This window comes from Pelophylax lessonae, assembly GCF_965119305.1.
Source record: "Pelophylax lessonae genome assembly, chromosome: 12".
NCBI lineage: Eukaryota > Metazoa > Chordata > Amphibia > Anura > Ranidae > Pelophylax > Pelophylax lessonae.
In genome coordinates, this window is record NC_138779.1 from 136,029,003 (window position 1) to 136,051,559 (window position 22,557).

At 41.2% G+C, this 22,557-nt stretch overlaps 1 protein-coding gene across 1 annotated transcript; it reads right to left on the bottom strand.

Annotated features, from left to right (window-relative positions):
* Positions 1–213: 213 nt before the first annotated feature.
* On the bottom strand, positions 214–22,557 carry HSPB2 (heat shock protein family B (small) member 2). The gene is made up of 2 exons (XM_082274404.1): positions 22,421–22,557; positions 214–904 (listed from the first exon to the last, which is right to left on the bottom strand). The coding sequence occupies exons 1-2, from the start codon at positions 22,512–22,514 to the stop codon at positions 474–476; spliced, it is 525 nt and encodes a 174-aa protein (XP_082130530.1). The 5' UTR covers positions 22,515–22,557; the 3' UTR covers positions 214–473.

Sequence of the window (22,557 nt, forward strand, 5' to 3'; positions counted from 1 at the left end):
AGTTCTGCCGGACAGTTTTGGGAATAGCCATATCTTTCTATGATAGTACTACAAAGTTATTCCTTTTAATGTTAACTTTTCAGACTCTCTCAAGTATTTTAAATTGCAATAAATTACACTATGTCCACAGGAAAAAATAACAACAAGTACTGAAAATAGCCATGCTGAAATTTTAATGAACTTTTTGAATTAGGCAACCATTTCCATATTTGATTATCAGCAGTCTCAAAGCAATAGGTGTTCAGGTAGATGGGGGTTCTGAGCACCTGAAAGGAGCCTGCAATAAGAAACATTTAAGTTAGCTGAACAGCAGAACTATATCAAATATTGAGGTTCCATGTCCAATGAGTCATTGAATCATATCAGTTGGAAGCCCAGATTTCTTGTTAGTAATTTTCCCTTATTATTCGAACATTACTCATAGCTTCAGTTAATAAATAACTTCAGGCTAATACATGTCCCTTCCTATCTGCTTATTTATCAGTTGTTGTCTCTTCTGCCAAAGGTGGTTTCTCAACTTCTATCTTCACTGTATTCACCACTTCTTCTAGATCTACACCTTGCTTGGGAGCTTCAATCCTGAGGATCCCATCATGAGAAAGTTTAGCTTTCACTAGAAGAGGGTCCACATCCAGGGGTAGAATGTATGTTCTGTTAAATGTCCTGGTGATAAAACCATGTCTGTCTATCTTCTGTGGATGTTGGGCAGTCACCTCTAGTAGGTTGTCAATGGTACGGACATTGATCTCATCAGGAAGAAAATGGCAAACATCGAGGAAGACTTGGAATTTGTTCTGGTTCCAGCTAACTTCAGAGAAGCCTCTGTCAAGTGTTTTATTTCTTCTGGGTCTAACGTAATAGCCATGATATAATGTTGGGCAGAGTAGGTCCTCTGAAGCTATACCTATAAATTAAATAAAAGTGAACAACTTTATAGCTTTTTACAGTATAATACTATATAGTATAGAATAACAATGTACCATTGGTTTTAAGACATGTATTGGCATATTATCAACCTTTATCGGGCCTGAAAGGGTAATAATGTTTTTATATTGACACCACTGACAGTTCAATAGTAAAATGCAATACAGATGTGGCAAAATGTGTGACACATTTTTGGTTACCATTATTGTTAATGGCACCCCAAATGCCATGTGATTTTGCCATGATTGTCCCACGACAGAACTGCACAGCTCTATGCGCTTTTAAAAATTGCGCAAAGCGTGTCAACCGAAAGGGAGCAGGAGCTTCTTTTGGGTGACCAACGCACATAAGCACATTGAAGTGAATGGGCTTCCTTATGCACGACATGCGGAAACGCATGTTAATCGTGCCTCAGAAATCGCAAGCGAGCATGCTAGTTTCCACTAACGCAAGATCTGAACGGGGCCTTGATAAGATACTGATTATGGCTTATATCATGTTTTTTTTTTAAATGTCCAGATTACCCTCTTAAATAGTTTAGGGGAATGTTCAGGGGCTTTGATACATGTTTTTTTTTTTGCAAACACAAGAGTCAAAATATGTATGACCAAAGACCAGTCTCATAAAATAACTCACCCCGCGCACAAACGGACAAAATAGATAGCAACAAAGAGTTATGAAGACGCAAAGTCTCAAAGCAGCTGCTATACAGACAGAAATGTTAACAAAGGTGTTGTAGAATATTAAGCCAAGTAGAATAAACTAAAACACTAGCAGCGCTAAAACAAAAGGATCATTGTGTAAACCAGTGTCCTTAAAGACTCATAGACCGTAGCGATGTGCAGTCCATATAGTGATAAACCAGGCACAGTCCATCCACCAGGGTAGGGGAGTGAAGGATCTTGTCTATGCTTCCAAAGATACCACCACACTCTAGTGCTCCCCCCCTTTGAATGAAACACTCACCAGAACCTGGTGAATACAGAGCCTTCAACCAAATCCACCAAACTGCGGGTGTGCTGATCACTGCTGGGCTGCACCTCACTCCTCCTTCCTCCAATGTTCCTCCGCTCAAAGTTCATGCAATTGAACAAAGTGGGGGCAACAATAGTGTAATTCTGCAAACTTTATTTTAAAACCACACACAGTGAAGCCCCTCTCCCCTCCAGATGTCTACTTACAGGAGGGTAATGGAGTGAAGGCATAAAGGATAAAATATGCACACTGGATATCCAATTCCAAACATTCCTGTAGTCCAATAGGAATCCCGGATGGTGTCCTATGTGAGATGTTCTGCGACCGCGCACATCAGCTCTGACGTTTCGTCCTCACGACTTCCTCTGAGAGCCCATGTGCGCGGCGCGGTCGTAATGTTTAAATAATGACGCCGGCGCATGCGCACCAGCGTCCGTCTGAAATGTCACCCGGAAGTACACACATATTATTGCTGCCCAGCTCCCATCGGTGCTCCGATGTGCGGATGTGCACCTCCGGTCGGACGTGATGACGCACATCCGCCGTCGACATCAAGCTCAGTACCTGATGACAGCATCCGGTTACACCGCCGGATACACGTCACCTTCGGGATGCTCCGATACCTTCTCTGCGGACACCCACTTAGAACAGGCACAGGATCGGCATACATTACTATGAGCACAATATGCCCCCGGAATGCATGAACCCTCCCACTCGTCTGTGACTCTATCCCCACCATTTATCTATGGGGCAATTTAAAATGTATAAGCTATAGCATCCACATTCCATACTGAATGCCTTACACTTTACATCTATAAATTTCATAAACAAAAATACAATAAAATACAAAACGTTAAGCATCAAATCTGCAGTCTGGTATATCAGAGTAAATAAACCATATATCTGCATCAACGATATAGGAATAAGCTGATATAAATAAATATACATACATCTAAAACTGTTAAAATGCCATCATTATTAAAAAATATATATTATAAAAATATATAAAATTTGGACAAACATAAAAAAATATTTTATCAACACTATATATGAAGTTTAAAACAGATATTAGAAAGAAAGACACAAAGGGAAGAGAAGAGGTCAAAAAAACTCCTCCTTCTCTCTATATATATGTGTGAGCCTGAAAGACCCAAAACACAGATGTTACCAAATATATATTTTGGGAATATGCTGCCAAAGAGCGATCTGGATAAGAACTACCTATAAAAATTAATAATTACTAATAAAGCAGTTGATATCCAGATCAACATTTAGACCTTTGGGGTATAAGCTATCGGTCAAATAAATCCAGTGTGTTTCACGTTTCGATATTTCCCGGACCCTATTCGAGCCCCTCCATACCGGTTCAACTTTTTCTATACCCCAAAATTTGAGGTGAGATGGATCCCTATTATGGAAGTCTCGGAAATGGAGTGACACACTGTGATCCTTGAACCCATTACGAATATTTGTAATATGTTCTGACACTCTCGTGGCTATTGTCCGTTTCGTCCTCCCAATATAAAGTAAATTGCAGGGGCACTGCAGGCAATAGACCACGTGAGTGGTATTACACGTAATAAGGTCTTTTATTTCAAAAGATTGGTCATTCGATGGAGATGTAAAGCTAGTGAAATTCCTCAAACGTGTGTTCACCTGTTTGCATGTCTTACATCTCCTACATGCAAAGAAACCAACTCTTTCATCCCAGAACATAACTGGTTTCTTTGGAGGGTCCAATACTTTTTTTACTACCTGATCTCCAAAAGTTGGTCCCCTTCTATAAATGAAGTTTGGAGAATCTGGTAGCACACCACACAGGAGCTTGTCCATGCGAAGTACAGGCCAGTGTTTTTTAAAAACCTGTTCCACTTCGCGATGTTGTGCACTAAACTGTGTTATAAAGCTCCATTCGTGTTCCTGTGTCCTTTGTTTGACCGAATCCCTCAAACATTCTTCCTGCGTTAATGCACCTATTTCAGTTATTGTCTTATCCAATTTGGCAGCTACATAACCTTTTTCCATAAATCTCTCCTTTAAAATTTGGGATTGTTCAAAATAATCAACCTCCAGGGTGCAATTCCTTCTGACACTTCTGACACGAATGATGGCATTTTAACAGTTTTAGATGTATGTATATTTATTTATATCAGCTTATTCCTATATCGTTGATGCAGATATATGGTTTATTTACTCTGATATACCAGACTGCAGATTTGATGCTTAACGTTTTGTATTTTATTGTATTTTTGTTTATGAAATTTATAGATGTAAAGTGTAAGGCATTCAGTATGGAATGTGGATGCTATAGCTTATACATTTTAAATTGCCCCATAGATAAATGGTGGGGATAGAGTCACAGACGAGTGGGAGGGCTCATGCATTCCGGGGGCATATTGTGCTCATAGTAATGTATGCCGATCCTGTGCCTGTTCTAAGTGGGTGTCCGCAGAGAAGGTATCGGAGCATCCCGACGGTGACGTGTATCCGGCGGTGTAACCAGATGCTGTCATAAGGTACTGAGCTTGATGTCGACGGCTGATGTGCGTCATCACGTCCGACCAGCGGTGCACATCCGCACATCGGAGCACCGATGGGAGCTGGGCAGCAATAATATGTGTGTACTTCCGGGTGACATTTCAGACGGACGCTGGTGCGCATGCGCCGGCGTCATTATTTAAACATTACGACCGCGCCGCGCACATGGGCTCTCAGAGGAAGTCGTGAGGACGAAACGTCAGAGCTGTGCGCGGTCGCAGAACATCTAACATAGGACACCATCCGGGATTCCTATTGGACTACAGGAATGTTTGGAATTGGCTATCCAGTGTGCATATTTTATCCTTTATGCCTTCACTCCATTACCCTCCTGTAAGTAGACATCTGGAGGGGAGAGGGGCTTCACTGTGTGTGGTTTTAAAATAAAGTTTGCAGAATTACACTATTGTTGCCCCCACTTTGTTCAATTGCATGAACTTTGAGCGGAGGAACATTGGAGGAAGGAGGAGTGAGGTGCAGCCAGCAGTGATCAGCACACCCACAGTTTGGTGGATTTGGTTGAAGGCTCTGTATTCACCAGGTTCTGGTGAGTGTTTCATTCAAAGGGGGGGAGCACTAGAGTGTGGTGGTATCTTTGGAAGAATAGACAAGATCCTTCACTCCCCTACCCTGGTGGATGGACTGTGCCTGGTTTATCACTATATGGACTGCACATCGCTACGGTCTATGAGTCTTTAAGGACACTGGTTTACACAGTGATCCTTTTGTTTTAGCGCTGCTAGTGTTTTAGTTTATTCTACTTGGCTTAATATTCTACAACACCTTTGTTAACATGTTTTTTTTTTTATTTAGTATAGTTTAGTATTTAATTATAGTCTAAAACAATAATTCTGATAAATATGTAATATCTTATAGAATGATTTTGCATTTTCTTTTTGAACCAGCAGGAGAAGTTTTTGACTCCTTTTCACGTTTTCTAGCCTCACTGTTTACAAATATTTTATTCAAGTGACTCATCTCCAGACAGCTCAGTCTGATTTCTATGTATATTTGCTGCATAGAAGTTATGCAGTGAATGGTCAGTAAATAGTAAATATTTTATAACCAGCATAGGAAGAAGTGCCAAATAGACAATTATTCACAATTCTTTCACTTCCAAACCTTTTTTAAAAAAAAAAAAAAAAAACAGCGAAAATGCAGATTTACCACTATACTATATCTAAACCCAATAACAACATTTTAATATATTGCGCTTACCAGTCCTTAGATGTGGTGGCTGAATTGATTTTCATTTTTCAGTCTAATGCTGAGCATACACTATATGAATTTCGGTCATTTCCCTACTGCCCAACATCCTTTGATTGAAAAACTGAAGGAGCCAGGCTTGCAAGAAATCACAAACAATGTTATCTTCCTTTCAAGCTATTTTCTGTACACTAAAGATTCCCCAGCCCCCCTGTGTAATAGAAATAAAGTTAGGAAGACCTATCTGTAGTGCAAATCAGGACAGCAGCCTAGTGACCAGTGCTGCCAATCGTCAGTATTTTTACTGGTAGCCAGTAAAAAACAGGCACTTTTCTCCTGCCAGTAAATGCCAGGGAAAGGAAAAGGTTGCTAATAAAAAATATGGCTGTGACGCTCGGCTCAGAACTGCGCATGCTCAGTTCTGGTCCAGATCTGACAGAAACAATCCCAGTGCCTACTACAGTGTGTTCAGGCGGCGCTGGCGGAGGCAGTGGCTGAGTGTGTCATGTGATATCATGGGGCATGAGAGCTGAGCGTAGCGTCCAGAGCCTTGTGTGCGGGTCTGCAGGACAGGAGCAAGGCAAGCTGGGAGCGGGATTGTCAGAGCTGTTTGGAGTAGAGTGGACTGAAGGGACCACCTGGCGTGGAGAGAGACTGTCACTGTGACTCTGTAGGGGACGTGTCATGTCAGAGATCTGTGCCGCTGCACACTAGAGCTGCACGATTCTGGCCAAAATGAGAATCACGATTTTTTAGCTTGGAATAAAGATCACGATTCTCTCACAATTCTCTGTGTAACAAAAAAAAAATTGGGATAACTTTACTGTTACGTTTTTTTTTTTTTTTCATTAAAGTCTATTAATTGCGTTTGAAAGACTGCTGCGCAAATACAGTGTGACATAAAATATTACAACAATCGCCATTTTATTCTGTAGGGTCTCTGCTAAAAAAATATATAAAATGTTTGGGGGTTCTAAGTACTTTTCTAGCAAAAAAAACTGATTTTAACTTGCAAGCAACAAGTGTCAGAAAAAGATCTAGTCTTTTAAGAGGTTAAACTTTCTTTCTCCCTGGCAGAGGGAAGGAAAAGATACAATGTAATCATTTTGTTTATAGTTACTGGGAGACTTGTATGCTGATAGGCGTTTGTTTGCGGGAGGCTTTTTTTTTTTTTTCCACAGCTGTTCTCTCTGCAAAGAATCGAGCATATGTCAGGTTTAGATCGTCAGGGGGGGTGAATCGAGATCGCGATTTTCATACGATTAATCGTGCAGCTCTACTGCACACTGCTGTGTCGCTGGGAGAGTCAATTTCATGTGTGTATATTAGGAGAATATGGGTGCTTCCGTGAGACCGTAGCTGGGTCTAGGAGAGTAGTTGTCAGCACACGCTAGGGCAGTACTTTAGAAGGAGAAGCAGCTCTGGAGAAATGTGAGAAAAGCACAAGGCGCCTCTAAGTGCAGCATAGACCATTTTATTATGACACACAAGGGTTTGAAGCACTTACAGAATTGTCCATAGTGGTAAGGCATATAACATGGTTATCCTGTGAGCTCAGCATTGTCCTATGTAGATGTGGTGGAGAAGAGCCGACTCCCGGCTGTCATGTTTCCTAGAGAGCGCTGGTGTGTGCAGAAACAAAGAGACAGCGGTGCAACAGGGCTTCCAAAACCACGCTGGAATGCATACTGCCTATTTCAGGGGTCGGTGGGCGGTAATGCATTTTGGAGCATGCGCAGTTCCTTAGTCAGACCTACGCCCACTGGGGAACAACTGGTTTATAAGCGGCAGGGAGGTGGGGAAAGAGGAGGTGCTGTAATGCTCCTGCGTTTCATGTATGGTGTGGATTTTCAGCTGCAGAAATATTCCACTTCAGTAGTCATGTAAGAGAGATGCTGAGATACCATTCCCAACCTCAATGACTCATCATGTGTGGAAGGTCTTAATTCAGCTAGTAAATACACACACTCAACAAGCTGGTTCCTAGGGTGACTTTATGTATGTAGTAACACAGTGATGAAGATTTAAGAGACAGGTTGAGTGGAGGTGGTAGGTGACAGACACTTGAAGGTAAGACAGTAGCAGATGGATGCAGGTAGGTTTAGCAATCATGTATGGTAGCAGATGACAGAGTAGCAGGTGGACATACAAGAGAGATCAACCCAGTGCAGGAATAAGTAGCAGTAGTCTTAAGAGCTAGCAATCTAGATATGCAGATGTGATAAATAGTCTTTACTATGCAGAGCTAGATAGTGTAAGCTTAGTATAAGTTTATAGAGGGTTCCCCTGCGGGGTACTTAGCACTAATAGCAATACAGCCGAAGGTTGGTTCAGGAGGAGCGGATGATCCGGAAGCGGGATGCAGGGATCAGCGCAGTGAGGTTCCGTCAGCGAGGTATGCTTGCAAGCACGAAAGCTTCAAGCCAGGTAAGGGTGTTTGAACGAACACATGTGAGTGAGAACCGGCGATTTAAATAGCCATCTAGTCCGGCGCTGAGTGATGACAGCTTCAGTCTTAAAGGTGTATGCGCACCTTTCCAAAAGAGAATGGTGGGGCGCATACACTTGTGAAAAGAGTAATTTAGGGTACCAAAGGTACCGGAACATTACAATACCCCCCCCTTAAGGCCGGCTCCTGAAGGCCTCTGGAGCTGGTTTGTCTGGGTATCTCGCATGAAAATTGCGTATTAATCTAGGGGCATGTATTTCAGAGGTGTTTAGCCAGGTGTCGTCTTGGGGCCCATAGTTCTTACATCTAACCAAGTACTGAAGTCTTCTTCTGTAGATACGAGAATCCAGAATCTCTTTTATCTCGTATTCTTCTCCACCTTCAACTTGTTCAGGAGGCGGAGGTGGAATATTTGGCCTTATTCCTTGGTCCGGAACATGGGGCTTCAGTAGCGACACATGGAAAATGGGATGGATTTTTAGGTCTATTGGCAATGTAAGCTGTACTGCAGCTTTTCCAATAAGTTTTTTGATTGGGAAAGGTCCCAAGAACAGAGGTCCAAGCTTCTTGCTAGGGATCTTCAGTCTTAAGTTTTTTGTTGAGAGCCAAACGAGGTCCCCGATAGTGTACTGTGGAGAAGGTCTTCTGCGAAGATCATAGTACTTTTTTTGTTGACTGTGAGCGTGTGCAATGGTAGTATTTAATAAACCCAGAGAATCCTTTATTTGGGTAAGATAGTCTGAGGCTACTGGGTTGTTTGAAGGAAGGATGCGTGGTGGAAGAATAGAGGGATGAAACCCATAGTTCAAGTAGAACGGACTCTGCTTGGTTGTACTGTGGGTTGCGTTGTAGGCAAATTCTGCCAGAGGGAGAAGATCCACCCAATCATCCTGTTGGTAAGAAGTGTAACAATGTAAATACTGCTCGATGCATTGGTTGACTCTTTCAGTCTGTCCGTTGGTCTGCGGATGGTAAGGAGAAGTGAGCTTCCGCTCGATCCGTAGTATGTGACATAGTTCTTGCCAGAACTTAGAAATAAATTGGGATCCACGGTCAGACAGAAGAGTTTTTGGGATACCATGTAATCTAAAGACATGTTTCATCAGGAGTTCTGCCGTTTGTTTGGACGAAGGTAGTCTGCGAATAGCAATGAAATGTGCCATCTTTGTCAGATGGTCCACTGACACCAAGATGGTATTAAATCCTTTGGAAAGAGGCAATTCTACGATGAAGTCCAAGGACAAAACTTCCCATGGAGTTTGGGGTATTGGTAGACTGCATAGTAGACCGGATGGTCTCGTAGTGTCAATTTTGGACCTGGCACAGACATTGCATGAAGAGACGAATTTTTGTATAGATGTTTTCATGTCAGGCCACCAGAATTGCCGGGAAATCAAATTAAGAGTCTTTGTCATACCCATATGTCCTGCCATAGGCACATCATGAGATAACTCCAAGATCTTGGTGCGTAGGGTAGGTGGTATGTAAAGTTTGTCGTTGTAGTAGAGGAAGCCTTCTACATCAGTATTTAGTTGTGGTGGGGGTGAATCCAAACTTATACCATGCAAAACCTCTTCCTTCAAGGAACGGACAACTCCAATAATGCGTTTGTGAGGTATTATAGGAACGGAAGGGATTTCAAAGTAGTTTTTTTCAGTTAGTCGTGATAGTGCATCTGCCTTTTTGTTCTTATCTGCAGGTGTGTTAGTCAGTAGGAAGTTAAACCTTAGAAAGAATAGTGACCATCGTACCTGTCGGTGCGAGAGAGTTTTGCTAGTCTGAAGATATTGGAGGTTTTTATGATCCGTGTATATAATTATTGGTAATTGGGTGCCTTCGAGTAAATGTCGCCAATTCTCCAGAGCTAATTTTATAGCAAGCAGTTCCTTTTCACCCACGGGGTAATTTATCTCGGGACTGCTTAGGGATTTAGAAAAAAAGGCGACTGGATGAAGTGGTGAAGTGTGGATTGGTCGTTGGGAGAGTATTGCTCCTACTGCCATGTTTGACGCATCTACCTCCAGAATGTATTGGAGGGATGGGTCTGGATGGCGTAATATGGGAGCGGAAGTAAACCCTGTCTTTAACAAGTGAAAAGCTTTATTGGCTTCTTCTGACCATTTGAATGTTTTTTTTATGCTAGTGAGCTGTGTGAGGGGTCTCACAATAGCAGAAAAGTTTTTAATGAACTTTCTGTAGAAATTTGAAAATCCCAGGAATCGCTGTAGCGCCTTGCGTGTGGTTGGTGTAGGCCAATCCTGAATGCAGGATATTTTACTCATGTCCATCTCGATTCCTGTTTTGGATATGATGTAGCCTAGAAAGAGTACCTCGTCTTTATGAAACAAGCATTTCTTCAGTTTCACATAAAGGTTATGTGCAAGCAATCTCGATAGTGCAAGTCTTACATGTCTTATGTGTTCAGACAGGGATCGTGAATATATAAGTATATCGTCCAGATATACCACAACACAGACATCTAGTAAGTCTTTAAAAATATCGTTTATAAATCGTTGGAAAACTGCAGGGGCGTTGCATAGCCCGAATGGCATCACAAGATATTCGAACAATCCGTATCTGGTTCTGAATGCAGTCTTCCACTCGTGTCCATCACGGATTCGAATGAGATTGTATGCTCCTTTCAGGTCCAATTTTGAAAAATAGGTAGCTCCACGCACCTGCTCAATGAGTTCAGGGATAAGTGGTAGAGGATAGCGATCTTTTATTGTGATAGCATTCAATTTCCTGTAGTCGATGATAGGTTTGAGACTTGAGTCCTTATTGCGAACAAAAAAGAGTCCTGCTGCTGTGGAAGAAGTGGAAGGTCTAATAAAACCTTTTTCCAAATTCTCATCCAAATAGGTTTTGAGATGGGAAAGTTCATCCTGTGAAAGAGGATAAACATGACCGAACGGCAATTTGCTATTTGGGAGTACATCAATGCTACAATCATAGTCTCGATGAGGAGGTAATGCTTGAGCATTTTTCTCAAGAAAAACCTCAGAAAGATCCTGATAACATAGTGGTGCAATCTCATCTGTCACCATAGACAGAATCTTCCCGGAAGACGGGAGGTTACACGTATCCTCGCAATAGCAAGAGAGGAAGGCCAAGGACCGTTCCTTCCAATCTATGGTTGGTTGGTGTGTGTGTAACCAGGGAAGTCCCAACACAATGGGAAAGTGGGGTGAAGGTATTAAATCGAAGGTAGTAGTCTCCCTATGAGACTCGTTAATAGTGACTAGAAGTGCTTGTGTCTGATCGGTGATCGGACCAGAGGATAACGGAACACCGGTAATAAGACTTACTGAGACAGGTTTAAGTTTAGAAATAATAGGAATTTTATTTGAAGCAGCAAAACATATATCAATATAATTTCCACAAGATCCTGTGTCAATCATTGCCTTAGTAGTAATCCTGTTCTGGTCCCACTGTAATGTCAAACAAACAAAAATGTAAGGGTTAGTGAATGAAGTTGTCAATCCCCCTAGGAGGACATGTGAACACTCACCCTTCTTTTTGTTGACTAGGGGACAGACATTTATCTTGTGATCCGGGGATGCACAGTACAAGCAGAGATTTTCATATCGTCTTTTGGCTTTTTCCATAGTTGATAGCGGTGGGCGTATGGTTCCTACCTCCATAGGAACGGGGTTAACGGCCGGAATCCGAGAGGAAACGAATAATAGCATTCCCATTTTCTCAGCCTTTCTTTCTCGTAGTCTTCTATCTATGGTAATACTGAGTTGTATTAATGCATCCAGGGTCTTTGGTAGATCCGCTCGGGCGAGCTCGTCCTTAACGGCTTCTGATAGGCCAAGCCTAAATTGGGTTTTCAGAGATGCATCATTCCATTCTGAATCAAGGGTCCATCTCTTGAATTCCGCGACAAAGTCTTCTACAGGCCTCCTTCCTTGTTTCAAGGATCTTAATTGAAGATCGGCAGTACTCTGCCTATTGGGGTCATCATATAGGCTAGTGAGTTCTGCTAGGAACAAGGCATAGGAGTTGAGAAGCTGGTCGTTTTTCTCAAAAAAGAGAGTCTGCCCAGGCTCGAGGATCGCCTGTTAGGTAAGAAATAATAGTACAAACCTTAATGTGATCAGTAAGGTAGGTACGAGGTTTTAGCAAAAAAAGTAACTCACATGCGTTTTTAAATTCGCGAAATTTTTTGCGATCGCCTGTAAATACCAAAGGGGGATTTATCTTGGGTTCAGGGGACTGAGCAGAGGTAAGTTGTGTCAGTCTAATTACCTGCTGCGACAGAGCCTGATTGTCTTCTTTTAATTCAGCAAGTGCGTGTATTAACGCAGTTACTTGCTGTTTTAATTGTGTCACCTGAGTGGTTATTTCTGCTGAATCCATTTGTGGGTTCGTTCAATCTGTAACGCTCCTGCGTTTCATGTATGGTGTGGATTTTCAGCTGCAGAAATATTCCACTTCAGTAGTCATGTAAGAGAGATGCTGAGATACCATTCCCAACCTCAATGACTCATCATGTGTGGAAGGTCTTAATTCAGCTAGTAAATACACACACTCAACAAGCTGGTTCCTAGGGTGACTTTATGTATGTAGTAACACAGTGATGAAGATTTAAGAGACAGGTTGAGTGGAGGTGGTAGGTGACAGACACTTGAAGGTAAGACAGTAGCAGATGGATGCAGGTAGGTTTAGCAATCATGTATGGTAGCAGATGACAGAGTAGCAGGTGGACATACAAGAGAGATCAACCCAGTGCAGGAATAAGTAGCAGTAGTCTTAAGAGCTAGCAATCTAGATATGCAGATGTGATAAATAGTCTTTACTATGCAGAGCTAGATAGTGTAAGCTTAGTATAAGTTTATAGAGGGTTCCCCTGCGGGGTACTTAGCACTAATAGCAATACAGCCGAAGGTTGGTTCAGGAGGAGCGGATGATCCGGAAGCGGGATGCAGGGATCAGCGCAGCGAGGTTCCGTCAGCGAGGTATGCTTGCAAGCACGAAAGCTTCAAGCCAAGTTAGCATCCAGGTAAGGGTGTTTGAACGAACACATGTGAGTGAGAACCGGCGATTTAAATAGCCATCTAGTCCGGCGCTGAGTGATGACAGCTTCAGTCTTAAAGGTGTATGCGCACCTTTCCAAAAGAAAATGGTGGGGCGCATACACTTGTGAAAAGAGTAATTTAGGGTACCAAAGGTACCGGAACATTACAGGTGCTCAGTAACAGGGAAATTGGTTGTGCACAAAACTTTTGACATGTCTACACCCACTTGTTGGTGGGCAGCGAGGGGGGGGGAGGGAGGTACCGGAGGGAGGTGCTCTGTGGATATAACAGATGTTAGTGTGATGTAGCCAAAGGAATGTTTAGCAATGTGTTCTGATTGCATATGTATGGGATACTGTAATGATGATAGTCATGGTGGTAGTAACAAAACGTGGAGGGATAAAGAGAGCTTGAGGAGTGTTTTGGCAAGCAATAGTGGAGATATAAATAATGACATATGAGGCAATATATAAAATATAAAGGATATAAAAAGAATATATATATCTATATAAATATTACATGGGAACTATATAAAAAAAATTTATATAAAAAAATAGATAAAAAAGGGGTATGTTGTAAAGGATTTTTGTGATAGAAAATGACAAAACATGACAAAAGCAGCAGCCAGGTGTCTGCCGAAAGCACTGTATAGAACATGTATTTTTATTTTTGGTTTTATTTTTAAGAATTATGTTGTAGAATGTATGTGCTTGATTGTGGAAGGAAAGTAAGTACTTATCTACAGTCATAGCCGGGCCCGTAGTGGTATAAGTCTATAGTGTACGGTAGTTACAGTATGCTATTCATTTCTATTTCTTCATTCCCCCCTCCCGGTGACACTTCATCTAAGACATACTGTATATTCAATAGGTTTCTCTGCAGCAGAGGCACTGGAACCTCTTTGACTCAGGGAAGGTGGAAGGGATGCATTTAATGACCCATACCCTCAAACCGGTGGTGAATTTGTCGTGGTGTTTGGCAAAGTGTCTGGGAACAATGTGTTCGTCCCCGCCCACGTCAATAAACTGGTGGTGTTCACCAAACCGTTTTCGTAAGGTGCGTATTATCCTACCCACATAGTGGAGACCGCAGGGGCAGGACAAACAATACACAACCTACTCGGTAGAACAGGTGTAAAACTCTTTGATGGGATACATTTTTCCTTTGATGGTAAACTCTTTCTGTCCATGGCGGACAAAGCTATATGTGAGGCATAAAGGTTTCCGACATTGATACATCCCAGTGATGGAGAAAAATATAAGTGATGGTGATGTATGTTTGGCAGTTCTCAGTTTACTAGGTGCTATTTTTCATTCTATATTGGGAGCATTTCTGTAGGAGAATCTTGGTATGGCTGTATGTTTCAGGTGGGGGTCCTGTAGTAGCATCGAACAATGCTTACTCATTATATGTTCCATGTTCTTTTGTCGGTTGTGAAACTGGGTGGTAAAGCGGATCATGTTGGATGCATTGGTAGCTTGGTGTTCATGGGAATCGGGATTAATGTATAAAGCTTATGATTCCTCTATTAGGGGAGGTGGTTAACCCTTTTCTAAGAATTTCTGTTTAAGGGGTTCACTCTGGATTTCTTAGTCAGCTAATTTAGTGCAGTTTGTTGAAGACAACAGAACTGGCTTTTTGGAATGTTGTTTAGCCAACGTGGATGGTGGCAGCTAGTGTAATGTAAAAAGGTGTTACCTGATGTGGGTTTACTGTAATTCTTAGCGTGAATCTGGCCATTCTCATGGTATAGATCGAGGTCTAGAAATGCCAGATTTTCCTGATCTGTGTCTCCATCCCAGATAATTATAATATCATCTATATACCGGCTGCAGAAGATGATGTTAGACAAAAATGGGTTATTGGCCCATATGTGTTGTGCTTCCCAATAAACCCAGCATTAGGTTAGCGTATGAGGGAGCAAAGTTAGTTCCCATAGCTGTGCCATTATTTTGGAGGTAGTATATGTCTTGGAACTGGAAGTAGTTATATATTAGACAAAAGAATGTGGCATCTAAAATTATTGTGATATGGTTTGGGTGGATAGATGGATTTTTTTAGTACAGTAGTAGGTTTGTCCGGCCTGCTTACAGATGTCGTGAGGGATGTATTTATATAGGAATTAAACGTCCAGGGAAAGTGAGGAGTAAGTAGGTTCCTATTGATAAGGGTGTAGTAGTTCTAGGAGGTGTATGCCATCTCGAATATAGGATTGTAAGTTCTGCACGAGGGGCTGTAAGAAGACATCCACATATTGGGAGAACCCACTGGGGATGCTGTCTATGAAGGCAACTATGAGCCTTCATGGGGGGTTGTTGGCATGTTTATGTATTTTGGGTAAGTGGTAGAAGTATGGTGTGTGATTGTACTTTTTTACTAGAAAGGATGCTTCCTTTAGAGTGAGGATCTGTTCCTTTAGTGCCTGGTGGACCAAAGTACTAGCTTCAGCAATAAAGCCAGGTAGGGGGTCATTAGGTAATCTGACGTATATGTGGGAGTCATCTAGTAGTCTCATGGTTTCTCTGATGTAATCGTTCTTGTCCTGTACTGTGATACCGCCACCCTTGTTGGCGGGTTTAATGATTATGTTGTTGTTGGTTTTGAGGGAGTTAAGCGTTAGCCTTTCTGGCTGTGTGAGGGTATGTTTAAGGCCCAGGTGGTGTTCTCTGTTGCACATCTCTTTCTAGGCATGGGTCTTTGGATTGGGTGGGGTAGAAGTTGGATGGTGGTCTGAAGGATGTGTGTTAACTGTGGGGAGAATTGATGAGGTGTTGTGTAAAAATAAATGCCTCTAATTCTCTGTTGTCGGGATCTAGAGGTGGTCCGGTTCCTTCTAGGTATAGTTCCTCTAATATATCTAAGGAAATCTTTTCATCCATGGTGGTGTGAGTGGGGGATAGGGTGTGTGTGTGTGTGTGTGTGTGCCTGCTCATTCTAATTTCTTGTCCTGAGTCCTGTCCCTGAGCTGCTTACTTACTATATCGAAAATGAAATAGGAAATATGTTTTTTGCCTAAATATCAAATTGCATATTGTACTTGTTTTTAGCCTAAATACTCAAATTTCAATCTGCTAGTGACAGCCATGGCTCCTCAATAGATACAGTGAAGGAATGTGTGTGGAGACCTAAGGACAGGAAGGATGTTGTTCGCAGGATTCTCAAGTAAAATTTTTGTTTTTGGGTTTAGATATACTTAGTGTAAATTTGCAAATTTATGGTTTTCATTCATGTGCAGTAAAGGCAGGTTCACACCAAAATGCTGTGCAGGAAACCCAAGTTCCGTGTGCGTTTCTCGCACTGTGTTTAAAATGCCTTCCATTTGTGAACTGCAGCGGGTTTCAATATTAAGATAATGACACCCTAAACGCAGGTCGCAGATGCATTGCATTTACTCACACCGGATCACATAGTACAACAATGCAATCTGGTTGCAATGCATTTCCAAAAGTAGTGCATGCACTACTTTTGGTGTGGTGCAGTTTCAGCCTATTTAAAATGAATGGGCTGAAATCGCACTGCACAGAACTGCATGTGAATTTCACCGGAACACACAGCGCATTCCTGTGCTGGCATGGTGTAAACTGGCCTTAAATGCTACATTTACTGAAATACAAAATAAAGTGCAGGGTCTTTACAATGTAGTTTCACCCAGGTAAACTAACACCCCACACCCTCCCCAGCTCCCAGAAAGCCCTGCTCTTCTTACTCTTGTTTCCTTAGGATTTCTGGGACGCATCAGAATGTGATTCTGATTGATCACGTGCTGATTTGTGACCAATCAGAATACCTCTGATCTGTCCCAGAAGTCCTAAAGCTGGGTATATACTTGAAGAATTTTGAAAAAAGTTTATACAAAAAATTTTCAGGAAAATTTGTATGAAATTGCTCAGTAAATTCAAATGTCTTTCCAAAATAGTTTAGGATTTTCTGTCCCTTTAACATACGATTAGGAAATTAATTCACACTGAACAAAAACCACATACACTGTTAGAAATTTGTACATTAAAGGAAACTTTTACATCCTATTCCTTCAATTTTCTTCATCACTGTGGTCGAAAATGAATGTCAATTTGAACCCATTAATGATTAGAAAAATGAACAAATGTTCTGAAATTCTGCAAGTGTATACCTAACCTCAAGTGGAACTTCACTCTCTCAAGCAACAGGGACTCTTTCTAATCCCTAATGCTGCTAGCATTACTAAATAGAATGGAAAGTATATCATATTTACTTGTTTTACATTTCTTCAGTTACTTCCTGGTTTCCATGCCTAGGCAAATGGGAGGGTTCTCAGCTCAGCCCATGCCTCAGATGGATTCCAGGAAGTAAATGTTACATGAATCATCTGCCCTTACTCAAGATTGCCACGACCAGAAATGCCAGGGGCATTTTTCAAAATTTTTTCTCAGGAAAATAAAGCATGGAGACATAGATGGATGGGCGAGTTGGCTTGAAATACTAAAAATGAATGAAATGGCGTTTTTGGTTTGTGGTGCCCAAATGCAGTGCAGTTCCACTTTAAGGAAAGAAGGGGAGGAATGCATACCAGTTGGGCAACTATATGTGGTCAGTGATAATCACTACAATCAATACATTACCTTGTACCCACGAGCCTTGCTCAGTTCACACATCTGCGATGGCAGACATCGCATGTGATTCGGAGCGCACTGCTCTGAAAATCACATGCGATATCTGTGCGATGCAAATTCAGCCATACAGATAGTATGGCTGAATTTGCATCTGATTCGGCACAAACATGCACAGAACCCTTTTTTGGGTCCGCAGCAGAATCGGATCGCATGGTGGTTCACACCTATGCGATCCGATTCATGTCCGAATGTCAGATCGCACTGCGATATGTGAACTGATCTGGGGGTGTCGTTAACTTTGAATTGACACCCCCAGCAATTCGCATATGGCAGTGTGAACTGCCTGTGCTGGGAATGTGATGTGGGAGCCTGCAGTAGATTTGCAGGGTTTCCACATTGCATAAGTGTGAACCGGGACTTACACTGTATTGCTCTGGTCACAGTATGTAAAAAAAAAAAAAACTGAAAAAAAATGATTATTTTTTTTTTTTAAATTTAACATACAGTCACCAGTCACTGTCCCTGATCACTGCCACAGCAGTCACTATATAGCATGACACTATACTGCACTGGTGACAGTATATAAACAAAATGTGAAAACATACATTTTATTTAATTTCTTTATTTTCAAAAAAATTGTGAAAAAAAAATACAACTTCAATTAACTAAATGTCTCAGACTATCTACTTTCCAAAAACAGGAGTCATTTTGGGGGGAATTTATACCGTCCTGGCATTTTAGAGCCCCAAGAAATGAGACAGGCCATCATTACATCAGGATTGTTCAATTTTCAAAAATATATACCATGATTTTTGGACTCTATAACTTTCACACATACTAAATAATATACATTGATTTGGGTTATTTTTACCAAAGAAATGTAACAAAAATACATTTTGGCCTAAATATATGAAAAAATAATATTTGCTTGCAAAATTTTAGAAACAAAGAAAAATGAAAAAATGTTTGCTTATATAGCAAAAAAGAATAAAAAACACAGTAGTGATTAAATACCACCATAAGAAAATTCTAATTGTGTGAAAACAAGAAGTGATAAAAATGTAATTTACGTACAGTGTTGCATGGCTGAGCTAAGGTGGGACACTGACACATTACAGTGGGATGACTTAAAGCGGAGTTCCGGCCTCAAAATCTATAAAATCGATTTTGGGCCATCCTCTTGCTAAGGGGAACCTGAAAAAGAAATGGTTAATGGCGATTTTTTTTGGTCACTTACCTTATTATAGAAGAAAATATACTCACCTTCCTTCCACTTCCTCCCTCTGTGGCCGCGGCCCGCACCATCACTTACGGTTTGCGAGGATTCCTGGGAGCTGAACGTCATCGCTCCCAGGAATCAATACGCCTGCACCGGCCCCGCTCGTCACTTCCGGTCAGGCGCGGCATTCACTGCTAAACAGCTTCTGGGCATGCCCAGAAGCTGTGCAGGGATGCCGCGCCTGCACCGGAAGTGACGAGCGGGGCCGGTGCAGTGCATTGTGGGACTCCGAAGTCACGAAGAAGACATGGAAGAGGACACGTAGAGGGACGCTGCGGCTTCAGCTGCCCACACCTGAGATGGCGGCGCTGGAGAAGAAATTTTCAAGGTAAGTATTTCTTCTTTCAGGTAAGTGCGACCCGAGACAGTTCAGAGGCTATCAATTATGGAATGTACTAGCCCTGACTATCCCGGGGGTATTTTTAGCTAAAATTGACCCCCGAGGCCGGAACTCCGCTTTAACTTGGCCATATTAGGTCAAAGATGTCACCAGTATCTCTGTCCCTTTGTTACACGTGGCAGGACAGGGAATTCTACAGCCACAGCTGATAGGGATGGTGGCCTGCAATCATGTTTTCTACCCCTAATCCCAAAGTCAGGTGCTGTGATTCCTAATTTCTATTGCTAGGTCTAATGCCATAGTAATGACCTTGCCATCAACAAACAACCCAACTCAAGATAAGGGTTACACATGCTTTGTTATAAAAACCTGTGATGAGATAAAGATGTGGGTTACTGTTGATGATCTGAAAATGGTAGTTGATTGGCTGGTATGCTAAATCAATAGCTTCAGTACATTTGTATCCAAATAAACGAACTTGAAGCTAATGAAGTAAGTGATCTGCAGAGAGTTCTGAGTCAGCAATTCAAAAAGTATTAAGAACAATCCAACATAACAGCCAGGAAGCTAGCATTGGAAGCAGATGGTAAACATGACAGCTTACATATTACTTTTAGGACAGGTTTTCTTTAAAACTGGAACCTTGTGTATGCTTGAGTCATGCTGTTGATTGCCAATGATGTTTGCTATGGAGTAAATGCAACTTGTAAACCAGCATGTTTTAGAAGATAGGGGTTACAATAGTTTATATACAGTGCACAAGCCTGCTATAATTTCATTTGGACTAGATAGATGTTATATTTAAAGAATGCAAAGTCATCTGGATAAAATGTCATTGCCCTGGCCCTATGTATGCCAGCGGACAATCAGAAACAGAGCAGCTGTTTATCTATTTATACCCTCTCTCCAGCCACAGTTACCAGGTCAAAGCTGAAATAAAAAGTTCAATGTTATTAGGGCACACATAGTCCGCTACTATGATACTCTGAGGAATTTAAATGATGCTTAGTTGTTATTATGGAGCCTAATATATACTAGGTAAACATTATCTATACAGTTACACCACCTTCTGCCTGAACCATTGTTGCAAGGCAATACAGTTCCATGCCATCACTTCAACTGCCAGCATGTTGCAACATAAATAAAGATTTGCTAGATGAGGAATGTTTTACCAATCTTCAGTAGACTAGGTTCGAAAAAAATCCAGAACTAAAGGAGACTTTTGGTAAGTGTTGTCTTCCAGCTTGGTAAATATAGAGGTTTTTGTTCTCAGCTTCTCATACATCCTCCTGATAACTTACTGTACCAGATCCTTGAAGATCATCCAATTGTTCTTAGAATTTTTCAAACCCTCTCCAGAGGAAATAACAGGCTGATAGGCCAAATTTTGATAAAGTTTTGAACATAAACTGGTCAATAAACAGAAAATGTGGAAACATTTGTATTATTTACATATTACTATCGCATACTTCTGCCACACTGCTCAGTTCCCAGTTGCCTTTAGGCCCTGTTAACACCTGAGTGTTTTTCAGCTTGTAAAACGCTCATCTCAGAAGATCTAAAAATACTCAACAAGCAAAGTCCCATTCACTTCAATGTCCCCTGTTCACATAGGAGCGTTTTGTCGCCTAAAGCAGATTACAAGCGTTTTTTGGTCAGATGTCAATGCCTGCCTCCAAACACCTGCAAAAAAACATCCCAAAAATGCTTCAAAAACACAAATAAGAACGTCTGAAAAATGCCCGGAAAAAAAAACGCTTGAAAAACGTCCAAAAAAACGCCTGAAAACGATACGCTCAGGTGTGAATGGAGCCTTAAGCCCCGTACACACAGTAAGAAATTCGGAAGGGAAATTTCATCCGACGACCGATCTGCCGATTTTCGGATTGTTAGTATGGTGCTTTCGACAGCCAACTCCGACTTTTCGGCTGACAAAATCCTGATGTGCAGGCTATAAAATTTTTGTCGTCCGTAATACAACATCCGATTTTCGTCTCATTAGTACAGATTTCCAAGGAAAAAAATCTTAAGAGCAAGACTAGGCATGCTTAGAGACTAAAGAACACATACAAAACAATCCAACACATGACATCACTTCTGAAGTAGAATTCTGTCGTACGGGAAAATTCGTATGAAAATAACCCCTTCACTTTCCACATCAGACAAGCATGCCACAAAAAAACGGACGACAGATCGTTCGATAATCTGATCGTGCGTATGGGGCTTAAGAGTGGATTTTGAAGTACTTAAATGTGCCTGTACATAGGACTATCTTGTCAATATTTCTCCTGTGCATTTCCCAGCAGCCACTAATGTGGACAATACAGTATACCAATTTTACGTTTGTTCCCCCTGCTGTCACATCCCATATTGCAAAATGATATACCACCCAATGACAGAAGAGGGATTTTAATAAGTTACTGACATTTAACAGCACCTTGTGATGTCTACTTTTATCCCCTTATGCTGGTTTGTATTGAAAGTTTTAAGGACAGGTTTATTTTATGGGGCAACTCAGCACACAGCAGTAAAGTAGAGGTATGGGATTGTAAAATACAGGAATTTCAAAAATTTTCAATATTCCATGTTTTGAGATAATGTTATACTGCAGGTTATAAATAACCAACTTATTACAAGAATTGTGTGGAGCATTCTGAGACAACTACACAGAATTCAGATCAGCTGCTCACAGTAAGCAATCCAATGAAAACTGGCTAACTGTACCCTATTGCTCTTATGAACATGAGTAGTAGAACTTCCAGAAAACCAACTGCACTGTATTTTGGTAGGAAACATAATACAACTCAAAAAAAAAATTCCCAGCTAGTGAATAAGAAAAAATTTATAAAATGTATCAAACTCCAGCATTTGCCTAACAGCAGTAAACAAAATGTTATTGCTCACTTTATGGTGCTGTTTATTGCACATCTTTATTGTGCTCTGTTTTTTGACTACGACCACTACTCTTGACTTTCTTAATGGGACTAATAAGTAAATAAAATATCTTCACAGTCTTAAATAACATTATCAATTCTCCTTTTATAATTCAGCCATTGCAAGTGAAAAAAAAAGAAATTCTAACTTTTTCCTACTTACCTTCACCAAAGTTTTGATCAAATATCCTTGTTGGATTAGCAAACTCATACTCAACACTCATGGGATAGGCATGGGGCACAGTTTTATCCTCCATTAGATGAAAAGATACTCAGCTGGGGGGTTGATTGTCTTTATAG